The sequence below is a fragment of the Lissotriton helveticus genome, chromosome 8, assembly GCF_964261635.1.
Source record: "Lissotriton helveticus chromosome 8, aLisHel1.1, whole genome shotgun sequence".
Classification (NCBI taxonomy): Eukaryota; Metazoa; Chordata; class Amphibia; order Caudata; family Salamandridae; genus Lissotriton; species Lissotriton helveticus.
The window spans coordinates 1,527,096,792-1,527,119,285 of NC_136069.1; the positions used below are offsets into that span (position 1 = coordinate 1,527,096,792).

The following is a 22,494-nucleotide window of genomic DNA, read 5'->3' on the forward strand; positions in this document are numbered from 1 at the left end:
ACTTTTTCATCCAACTTGCTACTTGCTCTAGGCAAAGTCCGAACTAGATGCTGTGGGATCCGAGTCGGGGGCAAAAGACAACACCAACTGGGTGTAGTCCACGTAGGAGACTATAGAGATCCGAGAGGGAGCTACAATATCTACCAGAGGCTGGAGGTATACATTAAACAACATCCGGCTAAGAGAGGACCCCTGCAGGACCCCACAACACACAGACAAAATTTCAGAGGAACAATCCATATCGAAGACTTGGAATGTGAGTTCCTTTAAAAAGAAGATCACCCACTCTAGAGCTTTCCCTGCGACTCTGGCCCTAGCAACTCTATCTAGAAGTATAGAGTGGTTGACCGTATCAAAGGCCGCACTAAGATCAAAGAGTACAATGGCCACTGTAGCCCCCTGGTCCATTCTCCTTTTTGCCTCCTCCACCACTGCTAATAGGGTGGTCTCTGTACTGTGCATAGGCCAAAAGCACAAGGCTCTATACTCTAATTCCACTGCATTTCTTGCCCAGAAGCTCGTGATATCCGGAGGAACCAGAAACTCCCGGTCCGCCAATGACCTCTTGCCCCAACCAGCACCCTTTTTGAAAAAAAAATCTTACAATCAGGCCTTCTCTGGGGCCGCACCAAGAATATGGAAATCACTCCCACCCGCCATTAGAAGAATTCCATCCCTGGCACTTTTTAAAAAGGAGGCCAAAGCCTTCCTAATGGGAACATTCTTCTCCGAATCTCTTGCGGGGCAACCACCTCAGTGTTGCTGATCTTCTTCCGTTTACCGCCACACCTGAGACCATCCGGATGTCAGCCACCCAGCACCTCCGGGCAACCCACCCAAGGATCTGGGACCTCTATTTTAGCGTATAATGTTTTTAAATGTTTGTATCCTCTATGTTTTCCAACCCCCCTTCCAAGTCTCTTGTATTCAACCTACTAATCCTGTAAAGCGCTCTGATACCCTAATGGGTCAAGTTCGCGCTCTATAAAACACAAATAAATAAATAAATAAAAGCCGGTTTGTGTGCGATGCAGGATTAGGTTGGCTTCCAGGAAATCTGACAAGCATCTATTCACATGCTTTGCTGCCACTTTACTTAGGCCTGGTAGCAGGGAAATTGGGCGAAATATATCCAGACAGAGGAGGCCAAAGTTAGGTTTCTTTAAGTCAACCCTGATCATCGCATGCTTCCATGGAAAAGGTACTGTGCCCTTTTCCAGGGAGCGATTGACTTATTCTAGCAGAATGGAAAAAATAATTTCTGGTTCAAGAGCAAGGACTCTCAAAGGCACCGTTCTCAAGAGGAGATCTAGACTTGATTTTCCTGAACAGAGCACTAAACTTCCCCAGGGAATGGAGGGGGAATTGGGAGAGAGTGGACGTACATTCATTTGTCATTAGCCTTCGATGGGATGAAAGTGTCACGGTGTTTGGTCTCTTGGAATGATTGGTAGATGTTCAGAATTGTGGGTTTAAAGCAGTTGGCCAAGGCGTTGCACCGATCAGTGGAAGTTTCAGTCACAGCGGCATTTGTGGTGGGCTCCAGCAAAGACCTAGTAACTCTGAACATGTCACTTTTGTGGCATTGTAAATTTCCATTTAAAAATAAAAGGCCTTAGCTTGTTGGATTTCAGTGTGATATAGCCTCACTTTCTCTCGATATAATATTTTTGTATTCCTTTCTCCATGCACTCCGCAATTTTACAAATATTTTTTAGTATTTTAAGATAAGGAGAATACCATGGGGCTGATTTTCCACCGATGGATTTTGACACAAAGGCACATTTTCAAAGACTTGTAGACATAGGTTTGCACTAAATGGTGCACATGCCTGAGGCTGGCTCAAAGAGGAGAACTATCTTTATTTCCCCTTGTTATTTCCTTTTTGCATATGTACTGTATCCTGCAGCACACATATAAAGAGGAAATAGCCTCAAAGTATAGTTGTTGTGCAGGAAGATGTTGCTCCTGCACAAAAACTATCCTGTCCTTAATGCAGACACCCATGCACAATGGTGCAAAGATATCTGCTTTGGTGCAAGGCAGCTGCAAGTGCTCTAGTGGTGCATGAAAGGAGCAGAACTGTGTCATTTCTTTGAAGAGACGGCACCGTTTTCTCTCCCATTAAGTTCTTATGTTTGTGCTTGGAGCAAAATAGCAATTACTTTAGATGCTGAAGGACTTTTTGCAGCATAAGTAATATTGAAACAGATGCTCAGATAAATATTTCACAGAGGTCACTATAGATGTAGTTGGAGGAAACTGAAGCTACCTTAGATGCTGATGAATTTTCTTTTTTTATCAACCAGCATGCTTAATATTCCTAGGAACTAAATTGACTAGTGGACACCTCATTATAGCTAGATCTGTGCTGGATGTTCAGTTTTGTGTACAGTTGTCACTCATTTGCACACTCCACCCAAGGACATTCTTGGGTGGCAGAAACTCTCACAAGTAATTATCAACAGGAATATGTATTTTATGGAAATTAGAACTGGGACTGTTTCATGTTTTTTCTAGTATGTGTGCAGCCATACATCCAAAGACACCTCTATTCACCCAGAAATCACAATGCTTCTGTTTTGCGAAACCACATGATTAACATTAGTGTGATTCATCCTGGAATAAACTACATGGAAGAGGGATGGCTTTACTGCTGAAGGCATCATAAACCTATCTGTCAATACTATCATGAAAGTTGCAAGAAAAACCTCTTCCGTTTACCATCACATTTCACTGTAAAGTTCAGTTTCCAGCACAATGTCAACCAATCAGTACACTAGCACAGTCTTGTATGGATCTATACAAAACCAAGTAAAAGTTTGTTTCAAAGAGCTACTAAAACACTTTCAACTAGTGCAAACCTATCGAACCAGAGCAGAACTAAGCGGTCAGCTGTACCACACAACTCATGCACGGCAATCCCTGTACTGGCTTCCATGTTAAACACAGAACAGACAAAGTAGTGGTTATGTGGCTCCAAATGCCTAAGTTAACTGATCATGGCTATAAGCTGTCTGGAACGTCACACACTGCTGCAGGAAAAATCATTGGAACAACAAATCACTACTAAATCTGTACCAGCTAAACCTTGGAAAACAGTGAGCAAAAAATCATGGCAAATAGTGGTGGTATCAAACACCAAATTATGTTACACATGCAATTTTAGCAAAACCATTTAACAAAGCATTTACATTGTTTAATATGTTCAAAACATAAATGTCCATGAAATCATCTGCACATTAAATCAAGAAGAATCCTGCCACATCTGCAAATATCTTCATATATGTATTCATTAATTGATTATGTCAACAGTGCTTGTTTTCATAGCATAAGTTTATAAATGGAAGAAATAGCTCTCAAGTAAAAATGTTAATAAGAGATAGCTTAACAAAAATGGATCTATTTCAGAAAGACTGCTTTAGCTTTTTTTGTGAATTGTCCTCACTCCTTCATTGCCCTTCCCATATTGGACAATAAGGACTCCTGATGATACCTGTTTTTTTTGTCTTCCCGAGTTAACCTACAGGATATCCAATAAATTGTAGGAATCAACTCACAGTTTTTAGCTCACTGACTTCATATGAATATGTTCATTAAGCCACTGTTAATGATTCCGAATTTTGCTAAAGGTGTATCTGATTTTCCATGGAAGTCCTCAGGATATACATAAATGACCACTAACATCTTTCTTATTCTGGATTCAAAACATGCAGATCGGCCAATACAGCACATGCAAGGAAAGCAAGTGACAGAATCAAGAATAAGGTATGATAGGTGTTGCCAATCTGTATAATATTTCATACACTTGAATCTTTTTTGCAAGTCCTTCTATTTTAGAGTGTCACTTTCCTTCAAATGAAGGGCACAGATTTAGGGTCTAAATTTGTTCATTCTTATGCAGCTATCTTTGTGTATTTAAAACAAAAAAAGAATTATATGATCCATGTTGGTGTTACTTTTAATTCCTAGGTCAAATGTATTGAAGTGTTTATTGTATGGTCAGGCTATGGAGAATTTTTAATACCATCTGGTTAAGACTATATGAGTAGTGACTCTTTATCAATAAATATGAGCCACACATGATAGAACTAATTATTTTGAGACAGATCTGTAGCATGAGATGATTTTCAGAAATATTTTTTATTGTTGCCATCTAGGTTTTACTATCACAATCAGAACCTTGCAAGATTATTAAGTTAATGGAAAAATATGGTGCATGATGTTCTTCCTGAATCGAAGGTGGAAGAACCGATAGACCAATTGGCCCTGTCTAATGCTCTCCACTTTATCAAATTAGCTTAAGATATTTCTTTACAGCTGTTGAAGATCTATAAATTCCAATACATATACACTTAGTTCTTGAAAAACATTTGTTTTGCAGTTTTTTATAGCACAAACTCGCACAAGCGGCATTAGAGCACTCTACATGACCACCAGATTATAATACACATGGTCAGATTTTTTTTTCTTTCATTTTTATATTTTAGGCACTGAGAGATTAAGTGATTTGCTTAGAATCCTTGTTAGTTGAGCCTATGCTGGGACTGGAACCTGGTTCCCAAGTTGGCAGCTCGGACCATTAGGCCACATCTCCTCCTCACAATTGGAGTGGTATGTAAGTATGGACCACGAGGGACCAAGGTGGGAAGATATAAGCGCACTAGATAGAGATAGGCATAATAAGGACTGTGATCAATTCAAAAGGCCATGCCAGAATTTTCAGTCGCATATTTAGGTGTGTCATGGCATTACATAAACACACATGTGAAAACAATCAAAACAAGATTTAACTATATGTGCTAAGAATATATAGTATATAATTAAAAATAATGTGATGATTATTGTCTTTGACATGCTATGGTAAAAGCCAAAGTAATTGGTCAGAACATGAAGTTGATAGTCAAGTGAACAACCAAAGTACCAGGTTTCCGGGCTCTAACTGCAAAGATATTCAGTACATAAACAGGTAGATTCATGAAGCCGAAATCGGCTCGCAAAGGCAAGCGCAATTTTTGCATTTGGGATTCATCATCCCAAATGCAAAAATCGCAATTATAGAATTCGCAAATTTGCGCAGAATTGCATTTAAGGAATCTCTACTTGAGATTCCTTAAATGCAATTCATAAAACATTTAAAAATTGCGAATTCGCAATTTTGGGCCACTATTTACCGCGAAGTCAAACCTCGTGGGAAATAGCGGAAACTTAGAAAAATGCTCTTAAGTGCATTTTTCTAAGTTGTATGTCACACACACACATGTCCTTGGGACATGTGTGTGCGTAACACCAGCATCCAATATCATTTCAGGGGTGCAACAGGATGTCCTTTGGACACATCAGCCTACCCGTTGGCAGAGACTCATCATCTGGGTTTTTATTTGGAAACTCTCTCATTGTTGTGTGTAGAGAGATACTAGTGAAAAATCCACCAGTATGAGAAAGACAGCCAGTAGGATGTATTGATAGGTTGAAAGGTACAAGGTTGCACTGCAACATGAGAAAGGGCCATTCATGTACCCAACTATTTTTTATTATTTGTCAATTATAAAACAAATTGTGTGAAATGTCACATTTTATTTCAATGTAGGTTTGCTTCAATTGACGAAAATCAATGTTGATAATTGATAACTCTTCCTTTTGAATATAACTGACAGCTTGCTCCCTATTCATAGAGGAGAATGAAATATGGGAATACAATTGTTCAAGTAGCTTTACTGTCATGTTTAGCTTATTGTCTGTATCTTGTTGTAATATTGTATACGAATAATAATACAGAGTAGCATTTGCTCTAATGCAGATATGGATCAATAACAACCCTCTTGGTAGCTTTTTGTAAAGCTGAAGTATAATGGCTGCAATGGATCCAGGGTGCAATCTTGTGTCTGTGTCTCTATATTTATATATACATATTGCAGGAGCATGGATAGTGCTACCTGCATAAGAAAAATGGGATGATAGTTCTGAATTAAAACTGAAAAATCACTGAAATTTGCAATTTATGGTGAGGAGCACAATCCAACACTCATATAAAACTAATTCAAACCATAACGTGCACAAAAATTAAATGCTCATGACTTCACCGTCTATAAAGCATTTTCAGTTACAAAAGTTGCACATCATATTACAGATGAGACTACTTATCTCATTACCCATACCACTTTGACAAAAATGACAATGAATTTAGTACCAATAAGTAGTAGAAATGTTGTTGTTAATTACAAATTCACTTTTAGGTGTTGTACTTTATTAATATAAATATTGTGAGGCTATAAGCGTTGAAGTTAGTGTGCAACCTTAAACGTTTTTTAATCCATTGATTGCATTAAGCTGTGAAAACAAGCTTGACTGGCATCATCAGCTGATTAATCAGTAAGTGAGTACTGTGTCTTGTGACCCCATTTGTCTTTCTATGAACTTTGTTCGCCTTTTAGTGCCCTGATGTGACTCTCAAGAGATGTATAGCTCCAAATAAATAATTACATAAATAATTACGATATAAGTGTATTTTTAACATAATGCCTACATTGTACTGATGCGTCTTTTGACCACATACACATGCTGGTCTGCCCCATAAATATAAACAAATAGACTCTAACTATTTGTTGTTGTTACCACAACTTACTAGACACTGACTGAGCGCTTCGGGACCCATAGGATATGAATCAATCATACAATCAATGTTCGGTGTATTCAGTTAAGTACACATGCCTCATACCCATTTAATCCTGAATGACTATAAAATAAAATAAATCTGACTCTGAATGTGGTCAGTGTAAAGAGAAAGCCACATTTTAGAGAGACTCAAGAGGCCAATGTGTCATAAAACCCATACTCCCATGCAACATAGTTCATTATTATAAAGGCCAGTAATTTGCCTCAGACAATGCAAGAGTCAAGACAGTCTGGTCTGGGATATTGACAATCCTAAGTAAAAATAGAACAAACTAACATCTCTTAGCCAGACTACATAGTTTTCTTAGGACAGAAAATAACTGGAAAACTCTCAAATAAAAATATCCACAAAATATTAATGAGTGACAAGTCTGTATGGAGCAAAAGTTACTTAAATATTATATAAATGCAGTTAGGATAATTTGTGCTCTAAAAACAATGTCAACATTTTGCACACTGAACTTGCAATCCCTTTTTGAAGTTAATTTCTTCTGTATAGTTTACAATTTTCCCCTAATTATTTTGCCGGCCTAAATGCTTTGAGTCAATGATTCAGTTAGGCTACAAACTAATGTGACAACTAGGGAGAATCAAACAACATTCCTAATATTTTCAGGAGTTGTCATGTTTTTCTATAAAGTATACAACATGCAAATGATGGCAACCTTCTAAGTCCTCTTTAGTGATATACCACTGGGTATGGTTTGGAATACATTACTTAATTGGTTTAGCACCATGTAAATTTATCCATTTACGTCACACAGCACTAACACTATAAAACACTTTTTAAAAATGAGACTCCATGGTCTACATTGCAAAACATTTGTGGGCATGTTACCATTGCAACATCAGCCTGGAAGATCTGCTTGATAAATTTGTTCTTAGAGGAATGAACAAGCTGGATGACGTCTCCGTGTAGCGTGTCCCTGTTTTTCTCTAAGAACCCTGTAGAAATGTAGAAGACATAGATCAAAAATTTTACTCAAACTCAAAGCTAGCTTTTCTTTATTAGCCAGTAGGATATGTCTTTATACCTAATCCAATTGTATCAAATATTCAGTTCCATCAACACAGCAGCATCTGGTGACAAATGATTGCCCCATTCATATTTCCTCTGTGATTACTTCTCTAACCACATGTGTCCATAAACATGATTAATAAATTAGAGATTGCAAGCACTCTTAACTTAGGACATAGGACGGTGCATCAGATGATATCAGCAGAGGCTTCTTTGAGTTACACTACTCACCATACAATATTTCAATTTTATGCCGACGAGACCATTGCACAAATGGCTTATTTAAGAGATTGCTCTTGGGTCAGAAGACATCTGTCCATTCTGTATTTATGTATTTTATTTCAAAACAATGTAAGAAAATTCTGTTATTGTTTCTTAATTTACTGGGCACACAGTAAAACCCCTTGTCTCTTCTTTACACTTATCTCAACTTATGTCTCACCTTTGGAGGCATCTCAAATACAGTATTAGGACCTGCCCATTAATGTGTCTCCTGCGTAGTTAGTCCCTACAGCGCATATTCTTGGAACATCCGGTATTTCTGGCTTCAAGATAAACCAGAAATCCTAATTAGAGATTATGGACTGAAGCACTGTAAAATGAGCAAGCTACTTAAAGGAGGTGAAAAGCACAAAAACAAACTACCTGGTGAAATAAACTACAAACAAATAAGTTCTTTACATCTACTGTATCAGCAATAACACTTATTCAAATGTATCTACGAAATTGCGTAGTACTCTGTAGTCACAATAATTATTCATTAAAACAAAAGTCAAACCATAAAATTCAAGAATATAATAAAAAAATAACATATTATTCATTTCCTCTGTATGAAACACTGTAATTAGAAAATATCTTCTGCTGTTATTATTGGTTTCCTCTGTAGGAAAAGATTCAATTAGAAAATTTCTTCTGCTGTGAATAATGTGTGGATCAGATATAATAAAACACAATATTACCCTTGTGCATGTTCAAGCTAAAAAGATCAATTAAATTTACCAGCCCTTTAAATGACCCCCATACAATACAACAGACCATGAGATTTACTTTTCAAAATAAATGCCCTTTCCTCTACCCTTACATCTTTTCTTCTGGAGTATCTTGTCATTTGGTAAAGAGAGAGAGAGGCCCCACGTACAAAAGGGACAGGGCGGTATTTTGTCAAAGAAGAATATAAATTCTCTTCGGTAACTAAATAATTTTTAACCATTAAACTCAAGTATACCACAAAAGGGGGAGGAGCTACGCTAGCAACCAAGATGGCCGCATAAGCTCCCGGCTCCGCCGACCTCCGCCAGTTGCTCACAAATCCTGACGATTATCCTGATTTCTCACTGGTCTCCCGTGCAGCTGATGTGTTCCTGACTCTAAAGGTGCAATCCCGGAATTTCTAGCTGCTTGAATGACGAAGATACGCCGTGTTACATTCTCGGCCTAACCCAGAGTTGAAGCCGGGGCCTTGATTTCTAACCCAGCCGGGTTGGAGTTGAACAACATCGGCCGCGGGACGTGGGTAGCGTCCGGTCTCCCGAAGTGGAGTGTTTCTTGTCCGATTTGGATGGTGGTTCGGTGGCAGTTTTCCCTCGCAGCTACGGCGGTGTGACGCATCGGTTGCTGTGTTCGGGCAGCCGCTGCCCGGGGGCCCCGTTGGGCTCCCGGGATCGATGGGCTTGGTTCCTCGCTGGCGGCGACGGAGTTGAGATCGCGCTTTTGAGAGTGCCCACAGTTGTCATCGGATTTGCCTGTGCCTGGTGCCCCGGAGTGGTCGACCTCCGGGGTTCAGAGACCTGCTTGGTCGCTTCGTGAGGGGCGATGGAGCGGGTGGAATGTATACCGTCGCTGCATACTGTAATGGCCGCCATTGGGGAGCTCCATTCACAGGTCACCGCCATCATCCAGAGGATGGTCGTAACGGTCGATATCATCTGCCGGAGACCGGACTCCGACCCTTTGTTGGTTCTGGACCAAGCTGTTTTACCCGAGGAGCTAGAAGCGTCTGAGACGGAGGGCCCAGCACTGAAGCCAGACTTGGTATCTTTTGTCGACCCCCGAACGACTGCTAGCAACTATCGAATCTACATCATGCCCTGTGTCGATACCGCCCCAGATGGACATGGATGATCTTATATTTCAGAGCGAGTTCTCCAGTGACTGCAGGATTGTTACCTCACCCTTTTTCTCCTGGATGGTTCAAATACGCTCTAGCGATTTATCTTTGGTGGACAGCGGACATCGTTTGACTCTTAGACTTTGTGTACTATTATCCTGGCCTCAATCCTTCCGTACTGACTTTGAACTTTCTCAACATTTTGATACTCTCATTGGGATGGCGGATCGAGCGGACAGGGTTTGCATGAAAAATCGCAGTGGCCAGGGTTGACTTTGACTGGATGGGTTTGAACAATGGCTTCATTTGATACGGGATTTGTAACCTATACTAGCGTGGGAGTTGGGTGGTTCTTACAAGCTCCCCCCGTCTGATTTTAATCATTGCATTTTATTATTCTGGATACGTGTGGGGGCGGGTTGCTACTGGCGGGGGGTAAGGGAGACCGGGGGCCTGTTTGATATTTCCTCCTCCACTCTTTCTTTCTTTTTCCTTCTTTTAGGTCTAGTTCCGGGGCGACAGGCACACTGCTAGTGGGGATGGGCCGTAGCCATTGCAGGGGTGCAGGGTGGGGGGATAGGGGAGGGGTTTGTTATTTTGCCTTAGTTTAGTTCTATGGCCTTTTATTTCTTTCCTTTTTTCTTTTGCGAGAGACGGGTTGTTTATCCTGTATTGATTTTCTTATGTATCGGGGTGTCTGATTTGTCTTCATTATCCTGAACTATGGGTGGGTGAGCCCTGCTGGCTGCTACTTCGCTGGATTGTTGATCGTACTTCTCCTTATTGATGTACCGAACTAAGTTGACATTGCACACTCCTTTGAATTGAATTTCCCACATTGATTTATTCGCTCAACTATCGCAATATTGTATTCTATGTATCACACCCGATATATGTATATTTCTCGTGTTTTCTTCAATAAAACCCTTAAAAAAATTACATAAAAATAAAAAAGTATACCACAAAACATTTATATCAATTATACGAAAAACCAATATGCCTATATTTGCAATGCCACAAGACAGCCACTAGATGATAATGGAATCCCACCTATATTTTATTAAATAACAAAACGTTAACACCATTAAAAATTATTCATCATACAAAATTCATAAATCTATATATTATTATTAAAAACACATATATCATTATTCAATTTAATATTTTACATAAACAGCATATTGAATAATAAAGAGGGATATGCAAAAATGCATCAAATGTCAACACAAATATTATATCACATATGCAAATACTACGAATCATACATAAACCGCATCCATGTGTTAAAAACTATTTTTTTTTAAATACAACGAGAAAGATAAAACAATAGAAGAGAGAGACAAACAACAAATACGACAATACACTTATTAGTGGTTTGTGAACTAATCCAGGTCAAAACAACTAAAAAGCATTTTTATCACAATGACTGGCCAGTACACTGGATTTAATTTATCCCAGGCGTCGATGCGTTTCGGTGGTGCTCGCTTAGTAATGGACACCTTTATCAAGACAAATATAATATGCATCACCTTGTAAAATCTTCAGACTTTACTTTGCGAGCACCACTGAAACGTGTCGACACCTGGGATAAACTAAATCTAGTGTACTGGCCGGTCATTGTGATAAAAATACTTGTCCTGCATATATGTCTGGCTTTTGAGTTGTGTTGACCCGGATTAGTCCACGAACCACTAATAAGTGTATTGTTGTATTTATTGTTTGTCTCCCTCTTCTCTTGTTTTAGCATTCTTTTGGAAAAAATAATTAAATTGTTTTTAACACTTGGATACGGTGTACGTATGATTCGTAGTATTTACATATGTGATATAATATTTGTTTTGACATTCAATGAATTTTTGCATCTCCCTCTTTATTAATCAATATGCTGCTTGTGTAAAATCTGAAATTGAATAATGATATGTTTTTTTAATAATATGTAGATTTATGATTTTGTATGATGAATAACTTTTATTGGTGTTAACGCTTTTTTATTTAATAAAATATAGGTGGCATTCCATTATAATCTAGTGGCTGTCTTGTAGCATTGCAAATATAGACATATTGGTTTTTCGTATAATTGATATGAACGGTTTGTGGTATCTTGTTATTTGTACATGGTAAGTGCCATAAAAAGAGCAGATCGAAGTTTTCAGAGAGACTGAACAGGAACTAAAATTCAAGAAAAAAGGTGCTTCTACGCAGTAATACATTTCTCCATCTTCATGTAGCAACTACATTGCACAGAGATAATGGGGCCTCATGGCCCTCACACTATGATATTTTATGAGGAAATTACAATGTTCAATTGTATAAAAATCTAAATAAATAATTGACTTATTTAAGATTTAAAATGCTCCATGGGTTTAGAACATTTATGGATTTTATAAATTGTACCTTCACTCAATGTGAAAATCTTCTAGTTTTCTCTATATGTGTCCACCACCAACATTATCAACTAAGTGAATTATGGTTAGCAAACTCAATGCTACACATGTTATTGATTATAAAAGGCTGAATGACATACCTCTCTGTCTTTGGGTACTAAACAATCATGTGCCCTAAATGTGCATTTGACATAGCTAATGTAACATTTGTTTTAGGACTAGCTAAAACGTTTATAATAGTTACTGTTTTGCTGCAATGCTCTTAAAGTAAACATGAAATAACCATTCCTGACAACGATGGACACCTCAAAGTTAAAAAGAAAATGAAGCTAAAAGGATATGTCATTTACTTAGAAGAAGGATGTGAATAAGCTGATATTTATAACTATATTACAATTTTAAAAAACAAATATTTTCTCTATAAATTCCAACAGTAAAGAATTATTCAAATTGTCAATTAAGATGTAATTCATGTGTATTTTTACATTTTGGTCAAGCTCTATAGATTGGTTGAAATCTGTAGATATTGGATCAAGATGATTACTGTTCCAATTATTAAGCCTTTGGCAGGCAGAACTAGCATGCCACTGCATTGTGTACCTACTTTCCAGAGAGTACCATTGGAATGGCAAACCAATTCTTTAAAATATACATAGAGTAGGCTTCAGCTCCTCCTAGAGGAGAATGTTCTCTCACCTCATGCTAAAGGCTGTTTGAACTATCAAACAAACCCCCATGAAGTGCTTCATCTTGTTACATCTCACAACTAGAAAATATCATCATACAGAAATTACTTATCTCATAGATGTATTGTATACAGAAAGCAATAGTATTTGTTTTATTTCATTCCAGGTAACTTTTTGAATAAATTAATCAGGACTAAAGTGCAAGTCAAGGCAACTGCCTTTGCCAATGCTCATTTATAAACCACACCCACTACAGGAAAATACTAAACGCTTAGGTAGAGAACTATAGTTTTTTTTAAAGTAGGCAGACAGATTACACAAATGTCAGACTGTCTACGTTACTCTGTTATGTCTCTCAATTTATTTTAACTATCTTTTTCTACATGTATTAGAAGATTAGATTAGAAGATTTATACCAAGCTTTCTCGAAATGTACCCTAATTGGCTATTGTAGGAAATGTATTTCCAATATAAAACAAAGAAAACAATCTTACAATACTTAGTGGGATGGTAATAATTACATGATATGTCATGCCACTGTTGGCAGTTAGGATACACGTACTTATGTCACATACCTCTTGTTTCATAGTAGACAATTCCAGCAAAATGGTTAATGCCAAACTGTGTTTCATAATTGTTCTTTGGAGGGATGTAGTTTGTGTTCAGTTTGTGCTGAGAATTCAGCTTGTACAGCATAGTGGTGTCTGTACCCTAAATTAAAAAAAACATAGAATTCTCAATGCTCATGAAGACTCATTAACACAGTATATATTGTCATGAATAACTGAAGATATAGTAAATGTATCTGCATCAGATAAAACAACAAATAGAAAAATAAGTTGAAAAGTATGCAAGAAAAATAGGAGTTTTGAGATTGTGCCAGTGATGTACTTATGTTTTTATTGTGAACAAAGGTTTCCTTGGAGCCACTGTTGCAGTGTTCTGATTCATAGGTTTCAAGGGCAGGATGAGCAGAAAAAAGGTCTGTTGAGCCACCTCTTGAATTCCCTAAGGCGACGGTGACACCTCCCTGTACCCGTGGTACCATCCTGCATAGATTCGTACACTTCAAAGGTGGGAAACATGTCCTTAAGAGGGTCCCAGTTAAGAAACAAAATGCACACAATGTGAAATTCTCCTTGGAAATCGTGTAGTTCTTGATTGAAGATTAATATTAAAATATATAGCAAGGCACCAAACTCCCCCGGACATCAGGGAAGAGGAAAAAGCCAAGCAACAGCATCCAGAAGTAGATCCTGTAGAGATTATAGCACAACAAGCAAAAATCAGGGACACAGATCTTGGCAAGTGGGCGAAGAACAGGATGAAATATAAGGGAAATTGTAGAAGTCTCCTGATATAGGATTAAAAAAGGAATGGACATCCCAAGAAAAAGTCCTGCTTCCTCGTAGATTGGAAACCACAGTTAAAATTCTCTAGATAGACCACAATCGAAGAAAGGACAGTTTGCAAGACTTGTCAATGCCCCTTTCATGGAACTTATAATGTTGGTTAGGTCCAAGAAGAAGCCCTAGTTTAACACCATTGCCCAGCGCTGAAGTCTGCAGCCCTGCCACCAGCCTTCTCACCCAGTACGCCACCCGGCCCGCAGAACTACCTCCCAGGTGACCACGAGGCCCGAAACGGCAATGCGGTCTAGGCAGTGAGTAGGATCAAATATGACCTGAGTGTGTCATTCAGCAACATGCTGCCTGACTGTATGAGAAATGCTCCATCTTCTCCTGAACACTTCCAAAATCTGGTCGGTTCTTGGGACAGATGTAAAAATAAGAGTAACATTTGACCTGAAGGAGATAACAATCAGATTTTGTTTTATGTTCAGTGATAAAGATGTTGGTATGCAATTTGCTGCCCCCACCCACCCCCGAGTCTGATAAGATGGTACAGGACACTCTGCGGATGCTGAGCTCTGACCTGTTTTTTATTTATTTATTTTAACAGAAGCCAGGTAGCACATTGCTATGGGCACTGGATAAAGTAAAAAACTTAGGCTTCCTGGTAGACGAAGAATTGAAGTTTAAGTACCAAGTAAACAAAATAACATTGCCCTCTGTTTGCCCTTTAAGACTTATAAAAAAGATAGAAACATTTCTGCCCCATAGCTTCTGAAAATAGTAACAAAGCCATTGGTTCTTACAAGGACTGATTACTGCAATAACTTTATCTTACTCTTGTAACAGGTCTCCTTAAGAGGCTGCAGACATTGCAAAACACTGCGGCTCGTTGCCTTTTTTAACATCCCGAAATACGAGTCGGCCAGAGGAGCGATTAGGAAATTACTGAGAGAGCGCAAACTGACCTAAATGTATGAGTGCATCACACTTACCTGTAGTAAGCATAAATCATGAGGAGAAATGCCATGAGTGCTAATAGTATCTGAAATTATATTCTGAATGTATAGCTAATGTAGAGATTTAAGTAGAAGTGGAACTAATACAGAAATGTGTGACACTATATGATTTTATTAGATGTGATTATTCCTGAATTCATGTCGTGTAGCTGCTAAAATGTAAGATGGCATGTGGTAAAACGCAGAATGTGGTAGGCCTCAGGGCCAAAGCTAGAAAGTGTTTCTTTTCACGACATAGATTGAAATAATGTTTTGGCCATTGCATTAATGGGCCATGATTTATAGATGTGTTTACTGAATAATAGAATAAGAGTATTAACATGCTTTAATTAATGAAGAAGTTGAATGCTATAATCATTATGAGAAATGCTGTGGGCCTGAATTATTTTAAACATTGATTTATACGTACATGTCTGGGCTGAGAAATGTTGCAAGCCTTTTTGGAAGTCTATGAGAGTTGGGTTCTTGGCTGCAGATATCTGTCTGCAAAGGAAAAGGGGGAATCCAATTATAAATGAATGAATAGAGGTCTGTTCAGTAGACGGCCCAGACATGGAGGAGGGTTCCGGAATGTTTAAGGGGTATCAGCGGGCCGGAGAAGAGTCTGAGAAGCAAGGTCAACTCCAACGTACGAGGCCCAATACAAAGCAGCATGGAAAAAGCCAGAAGCTACACCACGTGAGAGGCGTCTCATGAGGGGCGTCTCAAATGTTGTTGACTGTTTTGTATTAGGGACAGCACCCCTGGGTGGAGTTAGAGCAGATACCTGAGGACCCTTTAGAGAGCGGATGGGTAGGCAGAGAGGGGTCATGACTGGAGAACTATAGGTTTTCACCAAGAGACTTAGAGTGAGTGACTTCCCTTGGGGGTCATTCACTGCTGACACCTTCGTTAGGTTGGGATTTGGTTAAGTAGGGATACCATCTAGAGCAGGGTAGGGACAGCCTAACCTGTGCGTTTTCCTCCAACTTAAATGAAGGAGAGATATGCGTCAATGCTGATAGCTTTATTATTCTTAGAACTTGTGTTAGTGATTTCCGTTGCTCGTCTGAGGGCTTTCAGAGAACACATGTATGTAGTTGGACCTGTGTATCTCGTGAATCTCATTCTGAGATGCCTGTATTTGCAGCTTATCATATCTTTACAATAAACTTTTGAAAGCTAGAAGTTGTTTGTGATCTTTGGGAGCAGAGTCCTTTATTGGGTGAACTAACTTGCAGAGAGGTGCACTTTCTTTCCTCAAAGACAGGCAACAAAGGTTCAGTCGACCAGATCGAGGTTTAGATCAATAGTGGTAAAGTATCGATCAAAATCTCGCCCTTCCAGTTGGTAGCTATAGAGGATGGTTGTCTTCTTGAGGACGGTGACCTAGGCCAGGTTAGCTTACCCCAAGGCCCCTAGAAATCGATGATCGGAAGAACCGCCCGCCGAAGAAGATCCGGATGACGTGAGACAGAAAAAGCAGCAGTATCGGTCGAGAGTGAGTATAAAGGGTCATGCGTGTTAGATTGCGGTGTTTTTGTATTGTATCTATGTTGTAATGTCTGGCGGAGTTGAATGTCTGTAGAGTGACTGTGGAACAGGTTGTGAGCGCGCGCAACCGGTGGAAATCTTAAGTTCAAGGAGAGCTTAAGTGGTTCGGGTGTATCGGACACCCAGAGTAATTGTCAAATAGTGTGAAGGGGGTCATGAGGTACCATTGATCACCCGAAAGACCGAGATAGGGGGAACGTAAGAGTGAGTGCGTGAGTAACGGACGCTGGTCGGAGGTTACTGTGTGTGTAAGCAACCTATCAGAGAGACGATAGACATTTCGTCAGTTGTGTTGACAATTACATATAGACTGTGGACGTACAGTCGAGGGAAGTGACCGCTTGGTCGGAAGTAGTCATTTTTCGGTGTATGAATGGGACGCATGCATGACCGGGAGACGAGTTGAGAAAGGAGGGGTGCTGCTGCGAAGCGGAGAAAAGTGACGTCAGGTAGTGTCGCGCAGTGATTGGCTGACCGAAGAAAGACCGCGCCGTGATAGGCCAGCTAGAAAAGACGTCAGAAAGTGTCGCGACGTGATTGGCCGACTGGAGAAAGACCGCGCTGCGATAGGCCAAGCTAGCAAAGCCGCGACAGGATTGGTGGATTGTCATCAGGAAGTAAACAGAGTAGCGAGGCTGGATATTGTGCGCATAATTATGAAGTGTTTTAAATGGCTGAGAGCGGTGTTTAAAAAAGAGAAGCGGGGATCGTATGAAGGGGAAGAAGCCCCGCCGGAGGGTACGCCAGCTCGTTACATGGCAGTGAATGTTGGGCTGCATACGATCCTTTGGATATCAGAGTGGAGTAAGATTACTGAAGGAAATGAGGAACTGACGTTCCCGAAGTACGGGACGTTCAGATTAGAGGTGTTACATCGATTAAAATCAGTCATGACCTCAATGAGACCCTTGCCTAGACCGACCCAGTTTGAAGCTCTTGAAGCATGGATTAGGGCAGCGCATGAAAAGAATATGAACAGACGACAAGAAAGGGTGAAACGATCGGTAAGGGCAGTGCAGGATGCCAGGTGGGATGCGGATGCTAAAAGATGGAGAGTGCATAACATGGAAGTAAATAAACTGTATCCAGTGTTAGAGGTGCCCGTAAATAAAAGCCCCCTAGAAGAAGATGATGAGAGCGAAACAGAGGACAGCCTGATAAACAGATTATTGACAGACAGGCCACCCCCGTATAATAGAGCAGGGGGAGAGGTCGAGCATACTGAAGGAGAAAAGGGGGGCAATGCAGGAGAGCATAGACCGCTTCCCAGTTCAGAGTGGGATCCTGAGGCAAAGAAAGAGCTGTCCCAGCCTAGTCAGGTGCAACAGGTAGTCGGGAGGTTTGTGGTACAAAGAGCGCCGGAAACGGAGTGCGCCACATCCTACAGATTACCAGATGCACTACAGGTACCTGTTACCATAGGTCCTATAATATCGATATATGACCAAGAAAGAGCAAGAGGGGAAGAACGGGTACGGAAGGACAGAGAAAGAGCAGAGAAGGCAAGGAGGAACGATACGATCAATTCCCCAAGTCAGATGCCGATACCGAGAGAGTGGAGCACCCCGATGCACACCGCAGGGGACCCAGGAGGGGATCCTGGGGGCCCTAGATGGCCAGTGGATCTGAGGGGATCTGGACGAAAATCCTTTCAAGAGCTAAACGAGTACATGAAGAAGTGGGATGAGGCAGTGGAGGCTCACAAGAGCATCATAGCTGCAGAAGCTGAAAGGGAAAGTCAGGACAGCAGAGCTCGGACTCACTGCGGGGCTGGGGAGAGCAGCCCGGAGTGGGACTGTAGAGAGAGGGATAGTAGGGGAGTCACCCATTGGGCCCGGAGTGGGAATAGAACAGATCTGGAAAACGGGGGCCCCGGGAGTGAAGGGGTGGCGTGCCCAATACTCAGTGAAGGGGAGAGGAGAGCGCAAGAGTACAGAAACAGCTTTAAGTGTCCACACTGTGTGCCCGGCAATAGAGAACAGAATGGGAGTTGTGAGAGGTCGCACCATAGTCCCTGTGATGACGGAAATGAGCGCAGCCCAGGGAATATGGGGAACCAGGAAGGATCGTATCGGATACTGAGCGATACTAGGCAAAGGGAGAGTAGCGACCAGAGGGAAAATAACAGAGAGGCGTACGGTGAAAGGAGAGAAGCAGAAGAGAGTGGGCAGAGTAAGAGTGGGGGTAACAGGCCCGTGTTCCATCACCTTCCAAGATCGGATGGCCGAGCATGGGACCTGGAGAGATGGGAGCAAGGGAGAGTACTCATTAACTCTCCCGAGCCCAAACGTAGAGCTCGAAGTTGGGATGGTAGGGAGACCAGTGAGCCCCCTTCGAAAGACATATTGCGAGCTGAGATAAAAGCTAAGAGACTCGATGTCGCCAGCTTAAGGTCAGACCTGGATGACATGATAGATGGTACCCTGCCTTTAGAAAGAATGGAAATGTATGAGCAGGATGAAATACTGTATATGGCAAAGGATATCACTCGAAAGGCGAGAGCAATCCATGAGAAGTTAGTCGAACTAGCAGGCAAATATATGGTGGATCTGTCAAGAACCAAAGCATTACAGGGTAACCACAGGCTACATTACACAGATCAAGACCTAGATGAGAGGAGAACGATTGGGCTGAAAACGCATATAAGGGAACTGATCACTGGAATAAGGACATGGAGGGCACTAGATAAGTGGGAAGAAAGGTGGTCCAAGAAAGGGACCGGTAGGAGAAGCACGCTTGGGACGACACCAGGAAGGCTGCAGGGAATAGAAGCATACCCTTTGCGTGAAGTCGCCAATGGGAACTATGTGCATGTCCCTTGGAGTAGGGGAGATTTAGCTGCTTTTACCACCTCCTTCCCCAAATTGCGGGAAAACCCGGTGGAGTGGTACAAGCAAGTTGAGAGATTTGTAAAAATCTCAAAGGTCCTATGGATAGATCTGAACACGCTGTTCGACATTGTAGTACCAGGAGATCTGTGGACAGCATGCAAGGTTAGCGCTGAGTGGCCCACAACGGAGCCAGAGAGAGATGCTAAGACTAATGGGCCGTCCGAGATTGTGATGGCAAAATTCGAGAGAGTGATGAATTGGCTGAAGGAGAAAGTGCCAATGCAAGACATAGATTGGGTCAGAATAGACCGAACCAGACAGGAACCCAAAGAGACCGTCCACGAATATTACGAGAGATTACTGAAGGCGTTTAAACAGTATAGCGGCCTGGATGTAATGGATCCAAAAGACATAGGGCAATTCGTGTCCAAGTTCGTCCTGGGACTGAGACCGGATATTAGTTTAATGATTCAGCAACACTCGATTTGTTGGCAAAGTAAACCCCTAGACGAAATACTGAGGTATGCCAGGTACTGCTGTGATGAGATAGACTCCAAGGCTAAGAAACTAAAAGAAAAGTTGATGGTGGTACAGATGCAGGCAGCAGGAAAGGGGGGACAGCAGCAACAGCAGCAAGGAACAGGTACAGGAGGAAAGAAGCAGTACAGTCAGAACAAGGGCAATGAGGAGAGTTCCACCTTTAGACCCAGATTAGACATAGCTGCCTTGAAGAAAACGACAAGGTGCCACCAGTGTAACGAGGTGGGGCATTGGAAACGCGAGTGTCCCTACAATGTAGAGATAGGAGAACAAGAGGAAGAGGAGGAAGAGGTCCAGAGAGCGCCTACGAAAGGGGTGACGCCATACCAAGGAAAGGTGCTCAAAGGGGGGGGGGCTCCTCCCCGAGCCCAGTTCCCGCAACCTCCTCGAGTAGGGACCATGGGTAAGACCTATAGACAGATGCCCCTGTTTGTAGAAGGAGAAGAGTGCTATTATGTGGACCCATTAACCGGACAGAGAGTGGAAAGAGAAGACTGCACCCTCGGGGCAGCCTTGGAAGTGGATCAGAGGGGACCCTATGTTGAAGCAGAAGTAGCAGGGTGCCCCACGACATTTCTGGTGGACACAGGAGCCACTAGGTCCACGATCAGATCAGCTGCAGTTCCGGACCTGCCCATGTCTGGAGAGACCGTACAAGTGGTAGGGGTCGCAAACAGGAGAATAACCAGCCAATTGACAGAACCGGTACAGGTGAAAATAGGGAAGTACAGCGATGAGCACCAGTTTGTAGTTTGCGATTCAAGTCCTGTGTGTCTGCTAGGAAGAGACCTGTTGTGTAAATTGAATTGTACTATATATTGTACACCTCAGGGAGTGGAAGTATTGACCAATGATGATGATGCAGACTTCAAAGTTGCAAACTCAAGAATATGCGTGGAGCTGTACCCTACTTTAACAGTAGATGAGCTCCCCTGGGACTTGAGAGAGACAGTGGCACCAGAAGTATGGGATTTCACTGGGGAAGAGATAGGATTGGTCAAAGGGGTGGACCCAGTGAAAATTGTAGTGAAACCGCATGCTGAGTTCCCAAGAACACCCCAATATAAATTGACTCCAGAAACGATTGCAGGCATAAAGCCCGTGATCGAGTCCATGATTAAACAGGGAATACTGAAAGAAATCGTGGGTAGTCCATGCAACTCCCCGATTATGGGTCTGCAGAAACCAAATGGGAAATTTCGGATAGTACAGGACCTTCGAAAGATTAATAACATAGTCGTTTCATGTTGTCCAGTGGTACCGAATCCATCAGTGATACTGTTTCAGATTCCATTCCAAGCTGAGTGGTTCACTGTGATTGATCTTTGTCAGGCTTTCTTTTCGATCCCTCTGGACGAAGAAAGCCATTTTCTTTTCGCATTTAAGCTGGAAAATCGCGTCCTAACATGGTGTCGTATCCCTCAGGGGTATACAGAGAGCCCATCGATCTTTAACCAGCTTTTGAAGAAAAATCTTGAAAGTCTAGTGCTGCCCCAGAAGTCAGTTCTGGTCCAGTACATAGACGACCTCCTTGTGGCGTCAGAAACAGAAGAAGCTTGCAGGGAGGACTCCATTGCTTTGTTAAATCACCTAGCTGCCAATGGGCACAAGGTGTCCCCGGGAAAGTTGCAGTACTGTCTGACAGAGGTGCAGTACTTGGGACACAGAATAGAGAAAGGCAAACGAAAGGTGTCACCAGACAGGATAGAGGCGATCATGAAAATGAATGCGCCTAAAACACAGAGAGAGGTCAGGATGTTCCTAGGGATGGTGGGTTATTGCCGACAGTGGATCGCGAACTTTTCACTGAAAGCAAAGCCCTTGCAAAAACTGACGCACAAGGAGGTGAGCGATCCGGTACCATGGGACAAAGACTGTTTGATGGCATTCCTACAGCTGCGAGAGGACCTGTGTCGTGCTCCGGCATTGGGAATGCCTGATTACAATAAACCATTTTTTCTTTACTGTTGTGAGAGAGAAGGTTGCGCGTTGTCTGTGTTAGTCCAAATCCATGGGAATGCCCGTAGACCAGTTGCTTATTTCTCGGCTACTTTAGACCCAGTAGCCGCAGCGTTGCCCGGATGTCTCAAATCCGTTGCTGCAACGGGTGTCAGCATTGAGAGATGTGAAAATATCGTCATGGGGCACCCGTTAGAGGTGTGCGTGCCCCATTCTGTTGAACTGTTGATGACCAGGACCAAAACACAGCATCTGACCAACAGCAGGCTCACGCGCTATGAGCAAGTTATTCTTGCTGCAGAGAATGTGACCCTCAAGAGATGCTCTGTTTTGAACCCTGCCACCTTGATGCCACTCCCAAATGATATCGAGGATGATGATGAATGTACA

At 41.6% G+C, this 22,494-nt stretch overlaps 1 protein-coding gene across 1 annotated transcript in view; it reads right to left on the bottom strand.

The window, feature by feature from the left end:
* Positions 1-22,494, bottom strand: part of MYO7A (myosin VIIA) — a 319,096-nt gene that overhangs the window by 285,599 nt on the left and 11,003 nt on the right. The window contains exons 2-3 of the mRNA XM_078658511.1: positions 13,446-13,581; positions 7,514-7,620 (exon numbers count right to left, since the gene is read on the bottom strand). Coding sequence (XP_078514637.1) covers positions 7,514-7,620; positions 13,446-13,581 — 243 coding nt within the window. The remainder of the gene's footprint in view (positions 1-7,513; positions 7,621-13,445; positions 13,582-22,494) is intronic.